This window comes from Melospiza georgiana, chromosome 6 (assembly GCF_028018845.1).
Source record: "Melospiza georgiana isolate bMelGeo1 chromosome 6, bMelGeo1.pri, whole genome shotgun sequence".
Taxonomy (NCBI): Eukaryota; Metazoa; Chordata; class Aves; order Passeriformes; family Passerellidae; genus Melospiza; species Melospiza georgiana.
In genome coordinates, this window is record NC_080435.1 from 3801886 (window position 1) to 3817233 (window position 15348).

At 46.3% G+C, this 15348-nt stretch overlaps 1 protein-coding gene across 3 annotated transcripts in view; it reads right to left on the bottom strand.

Annotated features, from left to right (window-relative positions):
* Positions 1-12765, bottom strand: part of DPF3 (double PHD fingers 3) — a 167812-nt gene extending 155047 nt beyond the window's left edge. For 2 of the 3 annotated variants that reach the window (XR_009114555.1, XM_058025627.1), the window contains exon 1: positions 12650-12693. Coding sequence is in view for 1 of the 3 variants with exons in the window: in XM_058025627.1 (XP_057881610.1) it covers positions 12650-12681 (32 nt within the window). In the remaining 2 variants the exon portion in view is untranslated. Of the gene's footprint in view, positions 1-12649 lie in introns of all 3 variants that reach the window. The other variant, XR_009114554.1, reaches the window with a different exon arrangement.
* Between the last annotated feature and the right edge of the window lie 2583 nt (positions 12766-15348).

Below are 15348 nucleotides of genomic sequence, written 5' to 3' on the forward strand. Positions count from 1 at the left end.
AATACAATATAGGTACAAGCATAGAACTAAAGAAATGCTGTGCTTCACTGGAATGACTGCCATGGAAGCCACAATGACATTTGTGCAGTCATGGCATAAATTCTGAATCATCTCTGCCCAAGAACTTCGACATGAAACCATACATCTACTAGCAAGTTCTTTAAACAGATACTGCACATCATGGTTGCTACTGTATTACCAGAATATAACAAGTAAAATAAGATACTCATTGTTAACTGTTATAGAACACAAGCCTTGGGAATTATTTCAGAAAGGCTAACTGAGCTAGAGTTTACTAACACACAGTTTGTTAAGTGCAAAACAAGAACAGTCTTGAATAAGGAAATGACAAAGATGCAAAATTGGTACCTTGTGACAGAGTAACTTGACATCTTGCTTCCATAAGATACTTCTTAGCTATTTGGACTTCTAGAGAATGTTTCATACAGTAGTATATGAGAAATTACTGAAAAAGTAGAAGATCAGAATTATTGAAAGAATGGTGACAAGACTGAAAAACTACTGAAAGAGGGTTGAACACAGAGACAGTGCTGATGAGAAGTTCCTTCTGGAGCTCTGGGAGCTGAAATCAGTATTTCCATTAATGGCCTTGGCACAAAAAGTGTGTGTGTGTTGAGAAAAGCTAGCCACTTACATAAGCTGAAGGGACACCAAGGAAATTAAAAGCATCAGACAAGAAGAATTGGATGGAGTGAATTCAGTATAAATTTCACTTAATAACTTGCAGATCATCATCTCAACGACAGCTGAAAGGACAGAAGAAGAAACATAACAGTATTAGTCTACCACAAGATAACTATGAACCAGCAGTACAACCACAAACAAATGCAAAAGCAAGGTTTTCCCACAAGAGGTAAAAAAGAAAGTTATTGTAGGGGGCAAAACCACTTTGTGGAACAAAGTACAACTCTGTCTACTCACACTCAAAAAAGCTGAATGTGAGTAATCCAAGCTGGAATAGAGACAACAAAGACAATAAATACTTCAGTGACCAAAAGAAAGGAAAAGATAGCACAGACAGTCTAGTATATCAAAACAAAGACTGACAGGGCTCATAATAGTGTTGCACAAATGTACAAGTCATAGTGGAGAGAAAGACATGGAGGGAGGAATAGTATTTAAACTAACAACTCCGTGTTGGCACCAGAACAAATGGGAATAAACTGGTCACAAGTAGGGCTAGGCTAGGGATTAAAATGCTATTTCCAGCCACCAGAGCAGTGGGTTCTGGAACCCTCCCAAGAGGAGTAATGGGAACAAATAGTCCAAGTGGGGATTTAAGACAAGGACTTTTCAGTTTATGAAAGAGATTATCTGACATGGTACCAGAGAACTGGACATAAGACCCAGGAACCCTTCTTTAAACCTAGATTTCCATTAACTGAGCCACTGTGGTCAATTTGGTTTTTGTCTGCTTGTCTGAAAGTGCCCACACAGGACCCAATTAGTGGCAACTAGGATGGCAGCCTTTATGATACAGGTACCTATGGAAACAGAACCAGACTCACCCATATGCTCAAGAGAAAAAGCATAGACTCTTGCTTTAATAGGCACTCTAGCCCAACCTGACCTTTGATCATAGCACAACATGCAAGGAAAAACCTTCAAGGCACTCATGGCCCCTTAGGTGCTTTGCCAAGGGACCACTAGTGCCAGCATCCAAACCATTCTTGCCGAGGCGGGTGCAGAACTCCCTTCAGAGGCAGCCTACACCAAACCCCAGGGCTGAGCATCTCCCAGGCACTCCAGCCTCTGAGAACTCACTGTCCTTTCATGAAATCCTGTTAGCCAAGTACTCAGAGAGCTCTGCACTGCAGGTGCTGCCTGGAACAACCACACAAGAACTACTGGCCAGCTTAACGAGGCCTTTTGGACGAGCAAAATTAAAACCCAAGGGAGGCAAAATGACAGAAGGCAAAAGAAATATCCAGGCTTAGCAGAATCTCCTCACACTAAGATGGAATTTTCATGCAGCTTTGGGCCCTGTTGTAAAAAGCAGTACTTATAAAGACAAAAGCAATAGGTCAAACTCCTACAGCTCTGAAAATAGATGCATTGGAGGGAAAAAACCTGACAGGTCCTGATTGATAACCATGCTTGAGGGAAGATGCTCAAGGAAAACTGCAGTAAAGGCTGCAGGGAGTTACTTCTTCAAGACCCTGCTGCAGCAGAAAAGGCACATGTGGCTGCTAGAGCAGGAGATGGACATGGTTAATTGACTGGGAAAGTTTAGCAGAGATGAAATTAATGCAAAGAGCTCAGAGCCCAGGCGTGCAATTCTGTTACCAAGGGAAGGAATTTGGCTGGAATTGCAATCCATTTTCAGGCTAGAGCCTTTCCCAAAGGCAGAGTGCTCACCCCTCATCCATTCCTCTTCTTCTGTTTTGAGGGGTGCATGGAGGAGAAGGTAGCTGAAAACAGCAGCCTGGGAAATACATTGTCCTTTGAGGGCCAGCCAGGTTTCAGCTTTGCATGATGAGTGTGTTTTGCAGTGAGGAATTCAGAAGATGTGTCAGGAGACAGCCTCTTCTAACCCTAGAACTTTGTGGATAAGTTAGTCGTGGAAACAAAACAAGAAAGTTAATAATAGGGGAGAAGAGAATTTACTTTCAGATCTCAGCAGAATGAGTACCTGAACCAGATATGTTTGCAATCTGGTCAGATGAGAATGCCAGGAGTTAGTTACTGTGGAATTGCAGCAACAACACATAAAAATATAAATTCAAACAACTATTTTTTTCAAGTAAAGCTGACTGCAGGAGAAGATAGGCAAGATCCAAACACAATCCACAGACAGATGACACAGATGATCTTACACAGTGATGTGCTGCCAACATTTGGATAAGCAGCACCCACCACTGTATTCCTTTCAGCTGGTGTCTCTTTTTCCTCGGTAAGGGAGGACTAGATCTGGGAACTTCTTAATTTCCTCTGCCATTTTAACAAAGGGGCTTCAAATACACAGACTTACAAGCAGCCATGTAAAACTGTTCTCGCACCAATGACTTTGAAATCATACTGGACACACTGGGGCACAGCATTTATGTTTTGAAATGCAAAAGTAGTTGCCACTTGGTTCATTTCCATGGTAAAGTCTTTGCATCCCAAATATGCCTTTATCAGCTCTGGTCATAAATCACTGCCATTAAGGATGGCATAACTATAATTTTTGGTGAACTTCTTCCATCAGAACCAGGCAGGCAGTCTTAACTCACTTTCCCACTCCTCAGTTTGGTCATGAAAGTGCTAACAAGGAAAGATTCCCACTCACCTTCAAAACATCACTCTTATGCTCAACACCAAAAGCAAAGCAGTGTTGACTCAATGGTTGATGGTGTGACTAGTGTGACCATCACCAAGTCAGACAGTGCATGCCATTCTTCCCACAGAATAATGGAGGAAATTACACCACAAAAGGGACTATGATGCTTAATTAAAGCATGATTATAAAGCATTTTTCTGGCACAAAAGTGACACATACTTTACATTGCAAATAATATACTTTTTCTAATTATTTCATGCTGGAATCTCCTGAAATCCTCATTGTAGGATATGCAAAGAGGAAATTCCAGGTGGGAGAAATTTGATACAGCTGCTTTCTGCTCAGTTTGAAGAAATTTCACTTGGTAGAGCTATTCATAGAAGGCCAAGCTAGACTTTTGCAGGTAAAGAGAGACCCTCCTTTAGACCTGTGTTTATACATAAGAAGTTAACTCAATTTTAGCAACATTCCAGCTAGTCAGACTGAGAAGAGAAGTCACTAGAGTTAAACCTGACTGTGACAATGAGTTCATGACTTACCTACGTCACAAAACAAGTCAGAGGGCAGATTTAATTTAGTAGGCACTCATCTGCCATGCTGCAACCACAGAACAAAGCTGCTCTCCCTGTGCATAGAGGCAAGTCACTGAAATGAGTCTTGCTCCAAGACAGCCCCAAAATGCATCACCTCATAATCCCCATCCACCTCCAAAACACTCAGGTAGATCATAGAGAGTCCATCCTTCCAGTCCAGAAGCCATTAAAGCCTCTCTTCCTCATCCTGTATGAGGGACCTGAAACAAACCTTTCATTTTGGGAAATGACTCAGGAAGAGCATGTGAGGAAGCAGAGCAACAAACAACACATAAGGCAGATATAAATCCAGATAAAGTATTAGAATCATTAAAGGGTTGCTGCTCCCTGAAGGTTGGCAAAACGAAGAGAGTTAATTAAAAGCAATCTCCACACAGTGCTGAGCCAGCCTGCCCTGATAAATCAGCAGCCAGGACTGTGCTCATAGAGGTCAATGGGGGAAAGAGGTTGGGAGGCAGGGGGAAACAAGGAGAAGATAATACATTAGCTGAGACTACTGACAAAAACAAATTGAATCTGGTGACAGAAAATGGAGAAGAGTTTTCAACGTATTTCCCCCATCAACACTATTTTGTTAGATTTGGACCTCAGGAATTGCCTTTTTGTCACCAACATAACACCAGTAACCTGACTGAGTTCCCATTCATTTGCATCAGCACAGGAGGAGAGAGAAGCAAGAAGCCTTTGTGGCCCCATCCTGCCTGTGGAGGTATTAACATCACTTTCATCCATATGCCATTAGATCACTGAAGGGTAATTTCACCAGCATTAACAGAAACATCAGTTTTGGAGAAGCAGATCCTAAAAAATAAAGGATTAGTCAGATATGATGAAGCAGTAGAAATTGCCACCACCAACCCTCTCCCATCACATCTCCCATGCCTCTTAATTTGTACCACCCCAGCTATAAAAGGTACTAATCTCTGAATTTAAATTGTGATCATGATTTAATCCACATCTCACATCAATAGGTATATGTTAATGAACTAAAAACTTTGAGGATAAACAATCACTAGAAAACACAAAAACCTACAGTCTTCAAAGCAGCTTTTGCAGTTCAGAAAAAGAAGGCAAATGCAACCAGGGTAACCTTGTAGATACAAGTGGGTTCATAATATAATTTCTGATTTTGGACACTGGGTAGTGATTTTTCTGAACACTCAGGACAGCAGCCTCACACACAATGCCCACCAAAGGAGTTTAGCAGTAAAATAGCTTCATGAGCCACGGTCTCCATTATTCTTTATTCAAACTGCACAGGTTTTAAAGTAATCATAAAAATAAAATGTATTTGTCCCCATCATTTACTAAACACAGTCTTTCAGGAAACAATATTGAGACCAAAATACTTGAGCAGTCACAAATCCATGGATTACTTACTTCAAAACTGTTCTTGAAATGGAAGTGGAATGAAATATAGACATGACTTTCCCCTTGAAGAAATAATACTTTGTGTCACCACAATAAGTTTCTTTTTCACAGTGTTCACTGAATAGTGAATTATCTGGGCTACAAGTCCAGCCATTATGATTTTTCTCCCAACTCTTTGAGTAGTCACATTAGGTTGTAGATCCACAGGAATACTGGAAACTACAAAGTTGCTAGAAGCAGACCAAAAACTTCAGAAGCCTATGACACAAAGCACTGAACTGGTGTTCACTTACTCTTCCAAAACATGAAAAGCACCCAAAACATTTTCAAGAGGGAATTTTGTTACAACAGCCATAATCTATCTTCCTGTGGCTCTCATGAAGCCAAGTCAAAGCATAAAAGCAGCATAAGCACTGTACTTTGCATTTTGGCAGAAGTAGCATGCCCGCATCTGATCAGATCAAATCAGCCCTGCCAGATGATGCAGTAGGGCAGGCTGAAATTAACCAGCTCAGGGCATGGCCTTATTTCACTGCTCTGCACCTGATTTTCTTTGCACTGTGCAACCTATCTAGATTTTTGAGAACTAAAAGGCAGGAAGCATTAAACCATGTGTTGGTAGAAAAGTTAGCACAATGTCTTAACAAAGGCTTTGTATATTGTACCACAAGCAGGAATCTGAGCAAAACCAAGGGAGAGAAACTGAGTTACATAGAGTTCCTTTCTTTTGCATACTAAAATTTCATATATGTTACTGTTGGAATTGTACACTCAGTTATGAAAATGATCAGAAAGCAAGTAGAAAGTTATCAGACTAATGGAACTCACGGTTTTGTATGAATGGAGAGATGATCCTCAGGTTGGATCAGTTTTGTCACAACAGTCTGTGACATTGAATATCACTTCCAGCCTTTCTCACCAGAAGAACACTGACGTAGTCAGTGTCCCCACTAACACCTGAGCAGGAGACTCTCCCAGCTACAGCTCAGCAGGACATGAAATTAATGCATCAGGATTTGGCAAGCACACGCTGCTGATCACAGCCACCTAGTGCACACTCATCAGTCCCTCCCCTGCTCTTGCTGCTCCACTGGTTCCCTGTGCAGCCTCCCCTCAGACAAGGCTGGAGTGCCAGGAAAACCTTCCATGTGGCTGGATCGTGGCTCTGACCGCACCCAGCTCAGGCAGCTAACCTGGAAACTGAGACACGTGCTGCCACACTGCTGCCATTCCCATCCTGCAGAGGATGTGCTGGGAGAGGGGAATCTGCCAGCAGCTCTTGGGACACTGCTTTATTCTTTTCTGAGGCATCTGCTGGGAATCTGTGGTTAAAATATGCTCTGCTGGGAAATAAACCATATATAACAATATTTTTTAAAAGTATCATGCTTTGAATAATTTAGGCTATCAAAGATAAATAAAGAGTTTAAATTTTCAGTATTCAAGCATTCACTTACAATATTTGTGTTACATGTCACTCAGTTTAGACAGAGAAAACACACTGTGCAGTTCTCTTCTTTCTTTTGAAATAAGAAAGAAGAAAACCACTTTCAGCTTCTCATGCACTCGTCCAGCATATATGGGGTTGTTCCACAAACTGTAGAAAAATTTAAAAATAAAGAAGCACTTCCATTTGAAAATTTTTGGTTTTGAAAAAGAAAAGTATTCCTAAGCTATGATTCCTTTTAGATTGTGTTGATGAGATAGCTTTCCCTTTAAGAAACAAATCAGTGTAAAAACTGAGACCTGCACTAAGGAAGTGATTAACACTCCTCAGTCTCTGCATCCTGGGCAAAATTGCCAGGCAAAGCCAGAAGAGCAGCACAGTCCTAATGAAGCCCTCAGAACAGGCCTCAAGCAACTCTGCCTTGGTGCTGCCTGTCTGCACATGGGAGTATGTCACCCCAGACAGGGAAACCTCAGATCAGAGGTTGGTCTCTCCAAGGGAAAAAAACATCAACTCCCGGAACAGATTCATTCCACTCCTACAAGTCCTCAGGGATAAACAATACAGGAATGGTTCTTGCTCAAGGCAACATCACATACAGACAACACAGTGATGAGCCTGGAATAAATACCAAGATTGTAAAATTGATCTACTGAGCAAAGAAATTCAGCTGTGACATGAAAGACAAACCAGAGTGAGAAAATTCCAGATTTGGCAAATTACAATGCTAAAAGAAGGTTTATTCACAGCCGGTGGGGGCTTTGGAACGCCTCATTTCAGGACAGAAGAGGTACAGCCAACTGTCATAAGCTGTAGAAGACAGACATACAAGATGGACAAAGTCTGCTCTTGAGAGCAACCTTCAAATACCATCCTTCCAGTTTTAGGAAAGCAGAGCAGGAAATCAATTTTCATTAGGCTCCACAAAGGATGAGCCACACGACCTTCGCCGTGACTCAGACTGACACAGATCCCACTTTGTCCTGCGTACCTGACCTCAAGTATTCCCGCTCGGACACTGGGAATCCTGTCTGATGGTTACCATGCATCCAGCCCATTGGACAAGTGCTTCCCTTGAAATTATAACACCCTCCAAGAAATCATACCTTTAGGCCTCTGTAGCACAACCCAGATAGTTCAATATTGCTTTCACACACCAGAAATAATGTTTTAAAAACTTTTTCTTCAGTGGCAATTTTGAGATACAACCTCCATCCATCCACACATCTAGACAGACTGTGAAAGACTGAAAGACCAACAAAACAAAATTACAAAAGCACTGCAACAACTAATCATGCATAAGAGACTGGTGGAATCAGACATAACACTGTAACAAGCAACATGCCATTTATCAGAGCCTCTCATTTTCAAAACCAGCGTATCCTCAGGTCTTCTTAACTCTCCTTTTCTATCTTCCAATGACTTTGGTTTTATGCTTACATTTCCTTGTGTAAACACAGTAACATTCATCCTATTTTCTCTGAAAGCTGCTGCTGAGATATTAGAAAATACTGTTTTTATGTGGACAACAGTTTTGATTTGACGTGTGTCACATTAGGGCTCATTTATGTTTTTAAGTAACATCAGAGCCACACTGGAATTGCTGTAGAGATTTTGGTACATGGTTTAACATGCCCAACAAACCCTGCTCTGTAAAGCAGAAGAAAATTCCCTTTTGCAAGGCCACATTAAAATCACCTCCACAACACTTGTAAACAATGAACTGGCAACCTAACTGTCTGTCCATTTTATTGCTTCCACCTGCTGAAAGCAGCACAGCACATTACACTTTCACTTTAATATTAAAAATCAGCAACCAGATGCTTATGCAACAATGTCCACAAAGAAAAAAAAAAATCAGTCTTCATCAGCACTTAATCAGGACATAGGGCTGTTTCAGGGATATGTAATGGGATACAGGACCTTCCAGTTGAGTCCCCACCCTGAGTTCAAGCCAGAGTTATCACTAATGAAATACTCTTGCTATACAAGACCCCAAGACCCAGACTGGTCTCTTGCCAATGTGAAACAGAGATGTGAACACAGACCACTTCTTCACAGGTGTCTCATGACAGGAATTCATCATCACAAGCAAGGTCATTTGGCAGCCCAAAGGTCGGAGTTGGCTGTGAAGGCAATTTTATCTGAGAAGGTACAGCAACTGGAAACCTAACTGCTGCTGTGTGTTTGCAGTGGGAATGCAGAGACAGAACAGGCCTGGTAGATCAGCTCTATGCTGTAGATCCAGCACTGAGCACACAAATCTGTGATGATCTGCTCCCCAAACGCCTGGCACAGAATAACTGATCCCAAGTCCGCCAAAGTTATCCAACAATGCAGTCAGCTTTGGAAGCTCATGGAAGTGAGCTTACCTAGCAGCTGAGCCTGAGTTAGCTTCTTTTGTCCCAGAGGCTGCCCTGAGCAAAAGGGAGAGCACTGGCACTGCCAAACGGCTGGGAGGCAGCAGCCCTCTGGTGAGGGCCATACCGCATGGGGGACTGCACACGCTGAAATGGCAACAACCTAACCTATGTTCCATTTAGTGTGTTTAACTGACAACCTGAAATAAAAGTCATTTGTGGGAGTAAAGACAGAGAAGGGGTGGGAGGAAACCAGCTCTGCTTCTAGACAAGACTGTGTAAATTACAAGGTCTTAATTACATTAAGTGCATTATGGTACCATATGCACATCACTAATAAGGCAGAGATGGAGGAAATGGGACTAAATGCTAAAACTGGAAGTTGAATGCCTGCATTCTAGACTTCATCTTTTAGAGAGATTCTGAACCACTTTGTCCTAGTTTAGCCATCCATAAAACAAAGGCAATAATCCTTTCTTCACAGGGGCGTTGAGAGGTTTAATTAATTAATGTTTACAAAGTCCACTGAGATTTCTGACTGACATTTGAAGTAATTCAGAATAGTTTCTAAATGCATTTGTTTCTTCTACTGCACCACTCAAATGTCTTCATATTAAAATATCCAAAGGAGAAGAAGATGGAAACAAAAAATATGGAGATACACACACAAACTAGCGGGGGAAAAAACCAGCAACAACAACTTCAGCACTTCAAATCCACTTCTGTCCCATCAAAGCTGTCAGAATACTGCCATTTCTACAGATGAAGAAGCATGTGCTTGTCCAAACACCTGCTACCTTTACCTTGCAGATCTGTTAAACTTAGATATTTTTGTCTATAGCACCGTGCTGGTAAACAACAAGCTAATAAATGGCAGAAATAACAGGCAGTCATGTCAGGTTGACTGGTTCACCAGAGGGAGTGAAGGGGAGGAAAGCAAAGGGAAGAAAGCACCAAAAGAGAACCAGAAAGTGACAGAGAAAGAGGCAAGTTGGGTAGGGAGAAACCAATCATTAATAAGGGACTCCATGCACTGAGGTGCTCTATGGAATGCATTCCCACAGATGCTCAGGTACTGGAATACATTATTCAGAGAGACTAGTCTAGCATGAACAAGGCCACATGTGTGTCCAAGTGCCAGAGACAAACTGAATATTGGACACTCTTAAACGCACAAGCGCACACAAGGAGCTGCTTGATACCTGAGTCCGGATTTCTCAGTCCCTACATTGTCCCCCATTTCGGAGCAAAACCTTTGTGTGGCCGGTTTCTGTAGGGGGCGTTTGTGGGTTCTGAGATACAATCAAAACGCAGACAGAGGAAATGCAAATGTCATTCAGCTCCCGTTCATTGTCAGGAAGGACACATGAGGATAAAACACTGTGCACTGCCTCCCTCCCCTATTATGTGTCCTACTGCTTTTGTCCTAATTTATCCCATGCATAATTTATTTACATGTGTATTGTTTCCCGATCAGCAACTTTAAAGAATAAGTGAAAATTATAAAATGTTTTATTAAACAAGTTGTCAACAAAATTACAGATGGTGTCAGACAGCCAGTACCAATTCTGCTTCCTCCACATAGCCTTAGTACTTTAAAAGGCACACAGAGAAAAGCGAAACCAGCACTTGATGTCTATTGTTTCCTCCTCTCACACCCCCCAGGGGCGAGGGGAGGAGAAGGGAGCTAATTATAAATGGCCTCATCCTGTCCTCCCCGACTTTAGCAGCGGCGGGATCGGGCCCCGATTCATTTCGGCACAAGCGGCCCTTCGGCAGGACCCGCCGCGGCTGCCGGGAGCCCCGCGGTGCCACGAAGTGCGAGGCGAGGCGGCAAGGTCCCGTCCGGGCGGGGCGGGGGCCGTGGCCGCTCCTGGGAGCTCCCCGCCGTCCCCAGAGGCCACCGAGCCCGGGCTTCCCCGCTGCCGGCGGCAGCCGCGGACGGCGCACACGCCGCGGGGCTCCGTGCCCAGGTGCAGAGCCGGGCGGTGCGGCCCCGGCGGCCGGGAGGGGCACGGGGAGAAATCGCTGTCGCCTGCACAGGCGTCAAACCTGCCGTCGAACGCGGGGGGAACGCTGCCTGTGCCGCGCGGTTTTCAGAGCGCGTTCGGTCCCTCGGCACCCACCCATGAGGACGCTCGGACTTCTCTGACTAACCCCCTGCAACAGCGCTTCCCTCTCCCCGCGGATTCTTATATCCGAGAGGGCGAGTAAATGAAAGCAAGGGTTTTTCTGCCAGGACGGAGCAGGAGAGCTGAAAAACATGTCAGCACCCCTTCCCAGCTCGAGGCTTTCCTTTCGCTCCGGATCGCAGAGAGACAGCGGCAGAAATCCCAGGAAAAACCTTCAAGTGTTTTTCCAACTAAAGCCGGAGAGACTCGAGTCGGTAGAAAAAGAGAAAAAAAAGAAAAAAAAAAAAAACCTCGCAGCCCTAATTTCATCTCACAAAACTCAAAGGTATAAAAACACCCACTCAGCGCAGCCAGAAAGTGCAAGCGAAGCGTCACCGCCAGGTATTCTGCTTCCCTGCTTTACTAGCAAGAGCGCTGCCCCCGTTAGCAGGGAAGTCGTTTGAAAAAGGTTAAGATAGCTCCGCTCCCCACATACGGTGCCAAATCCCACTCTCCCTAATGCCTTCGGGGATTAGCGGCGTGCGCTGCAGACCACAAGGAAAATAAAGGACGCGATCCAGAAGACTACAACCGGCTCCCGCGGTGCCCCTCAGGAATCAGCCTTATTTCCAGATCGGGAACCCCGGAATACCTCCGCAGCACAAGTATCTGCCCCCTCCCTCTCCCAAACCGGGGTCAGACCCCGTCCGTACAGCCCTCGGCGGCTTGTGCCCGCTCTCAAGATGGAAACACAATCAACTCTCTTTGCCACTTTGAAAAGCGAAAGCCTGTCATATGCAAAACAGATCTCCGGACTTCCTGCCCAAAATCAGCGACCGGCAGTCCCGAGTCATTCATTTCACCCAAGTCTGCTTCCCTGCCTCGCCTCCTCGCTCCCTCTCCGGCACGAGCGCCGAGGCGCACCGGCGGAGCCCCCGCCGCCCCGCTTTCCGACCGCCCAGCCGAGAAGCGAGGGGGGTTGCTTCGTCAAGACATCCCAACTCCCCAAAGATTTGCGGAGGCAACTCCGAGCCGCGGCGACAGCGCGGAGGCACCGCGCACCGAGCGCCCCCGCGGGCCGGTCCGTGCCCCGCCGAGCGCGGTGGCGGGGCCAGCCCGCCGGGGCAGCGGGGGCAGGACGCTGTCAAGTGCGCGCACCCCCGCGGGACGCGGCCGCCGCCGACCCCGCGCCGAGCCCCGGGAGCGCCAGGCAGGCTCCCCGCCGCCGCCCCCCGGCCCGCCGCCCCCCGGCCCGCGCCCGGGCGCCAATTAACCCAACAATTTTTTCCTCGTTAATTTCGGCGCGAGCGGCGGGGATGTGTTGCACAAAAAACGAGCGAGTCGCTGGGGCAGAAAGGAGGGCGGGAGGAGGGACTCGCCGAGAGGCTGCCGGCACTCGGCTCCGGCTGGCAGCCGGCGCCGGAAAGGCGCCTTTTTTCATATTTAAACCACGCGGAATATGTACATTTTTGATTCCTACTTACGCTTTCAGGGGGTTGTGAATGACAGTCGCCATTTTGCTACAATGTAACAGAATATTGTGTCTCGGAGTTCTAAAGGTTCGCTCAGGGGAAGCGGCCAGCCAATGGCAGCGCGGCATACCGGCCTGCCGGCCAATGGCGCGGCGGGGGCGGGGCCAGGGCGCTGCTAGTTATTAGGGGAGCTGTCAAAGCCCAGAGGTCACTCCCTCTCCCTGGAACTGGCGGCGAGCAGGTCTTAAAGGGGCAGCGCCGCCGCCGGGGCCGCCGCCGCGCCGGGAAGCACCCCGGGCTCCAGCGCGGCACTTCCCGGCCGTGCTCCGGCCCCAGCTGGAACGCGCCGCGCCGGGAGGGGGGAAGCCGGGCTCGCTCCTCGTCCCCTCGCACCGCCGCCGCTGCCCCCCCGTTTCCCAGGCGGCTTGCCCCGCCGGGGGAAGAGCCCGCTCCGCCCGCTGGCTCCGCACGCCGCCCGGCAGCGTCCCTCCCGCGCCGCTTCCCTTTCTGCACAGCCGCGCTCCCCGCCAGGTCTCCGTGAGCCGCCGGTTCTGGCAGCGGCTTCAGGGCAGCGCCGCTCCCCCTCCCCCAGGAATTTCCCTCTCCCTGTCAGTCATCCCGGCCCGCAGCCCCTGCGCCCTTACATAACGCGCGGCGGCCGGACCGCCCGGCCGGCCCTGCACAGCCCCGCTCCTCTCCCACACAGCAACTTCTGGCGCGCCGGGAGCCGGGCCCCCGCCGCCGGCCCGCACGGGAGCCGCGGGGGGAACAGCCCTGAGCCGCGTTTCACCGGACATGCAGCCCTGCGATGAGACACAGGGCGGAGGCTGGACCCCGAAGCGCGGCAGGGAGCAGCAGGCAGAGCCCGTTCCTGGGGAGGCAGCGAACTCCAGGAAGCCTGGGTTTACCTGCAACTAATTAAAGGAACTTGCCAATGAATTATGGAGCATGACCCAAGTGATTTAAGAGGTGTCAATCCTGATCTCACTCTCAGATCCTGATCTCACTCTCAGAAGTAAACTCACTGAAGTTTACGAAATTGCTCCAGTGTAAATTAGGTGCCAACAAGAGCAGAATCAAACAAAGAAGTTTTTTACTCATCTGATAGTAATGTCAGCTTTGTCATCTCATACTTTTCTCCCACTCTCAAAGGTCTCCTCTCTCTTCAGGCATCCTCTATCCTTCTAAAAAACAAAAACAAGCACCACCAAAACCAAGCCTGCATCCCCATTCTTTGCATCTATACATCCAGAAGAAACTCGAGTAAAGACAATTAAAACACACTACTGTCAAAGAAGTAAAAGTGAGGAAACTGGAAAAACATTTTCATTCACAACTTACTGAATAACAGAATGGAAGTACTGATGTATGTGAGATGGTACCAGAAGTTGAAATAGCAGTCTTTCTGGGCTGAACTTGAAAAAGCAAAGACACACAAAATCTCTCTTGCTCCTCAAGTACTTTACAAAATAAAACTTCCCAATACTGGGGCAAGAGAGAAAAGGAAGATGAATGGAGAAGAGAAAGAGTGTAATTGTTACTCACAGTGAGGACAGGTAAACAAGTGTAATGCAGCAGTTTTCCATTCATTAAGGATTCATCACAAGTTTGCAAAAAGTTAACATTTAGAACCTGTCTAGGGTCCCTCTTTCCAAAACTTTGCCTATTCCAGCTACTCAGTCAACTCCAGCTACTAGGTACTGTGCCAGGCATATATCCCTAGAGGGAAGCATGTCTTCCATCAAAGCAATCTAAGCCATTTGGTTACAGGCACTGCTTAGGAGAAATAAGCTTTCTGTTAGCTGGAGAGTTGCCAAGATGCTGAGATCTATCCCAAAACAGTTCTGGGAAGTAATCTTTATGAACATTTCCATTATCATATTACATTATATTATTTAATATCCTAGCAGTCCAGGTGACATTGAATGCAACTTCAGACCTCCCTGCTCAGTACTCTGACTGCTCACAGGAAAAGCTAACCACAAACTGCCGACTTGTCACAAGCACACAGTTGATGTGTGTGCTGCAAAGAAACAAACAGCATAGCATGCACCTGAACCAGAGACCATGGACTAGCAACCTACACCCCACCTCACTACTGTGAGGATTTCTGGTTCAACTTTTCTTGTTGCTGTGATATTCCCTTAATGGCAAACAAACACTCGAATACTTACTGTAGGATGGACAATATTCACTTGTGGGATAATGATTTTGCTTCACAGATAAGAAAAAAATAGCCTAGGACTGTATCACACTGCAGAACAGGAGATAGATTTGTGTAACTGAGAGAAGGTACCAAAATCTGGCCAAGCTCTAGAAAGCCCTGAGATTTTCTAATGCAAACTGGTGACATTTTCAGATAGTTAAGAAACCCTGTTTGAGGTCATGTTTGGAAGTTTAATGAGTCCCTGTTTTGTTATATATCTGTTTTGTTGGATATATAGGCCCATTCCTGCTCTGCAGGCAGAGAGCTCTTGGTGCAGCTTGGCAGGGAGCGTATTGCAAAAGTGGGATGAAGCCACATATGCTTCCCTGGCTGCTCCTTTACTCAGACGTTGGGCCTTTATCAGCTACCAGCAAAAGCAACAAACTGAGAACGGACACAGATGACCTTGGATTGTTGATAGCCCTTTTCCCAGGCAGACCCCACGTTCCTGGCTAGGAGAGCCAGTCAGCAGCACTGCCTCGCTCAAAGGAATCTCCAGGACACC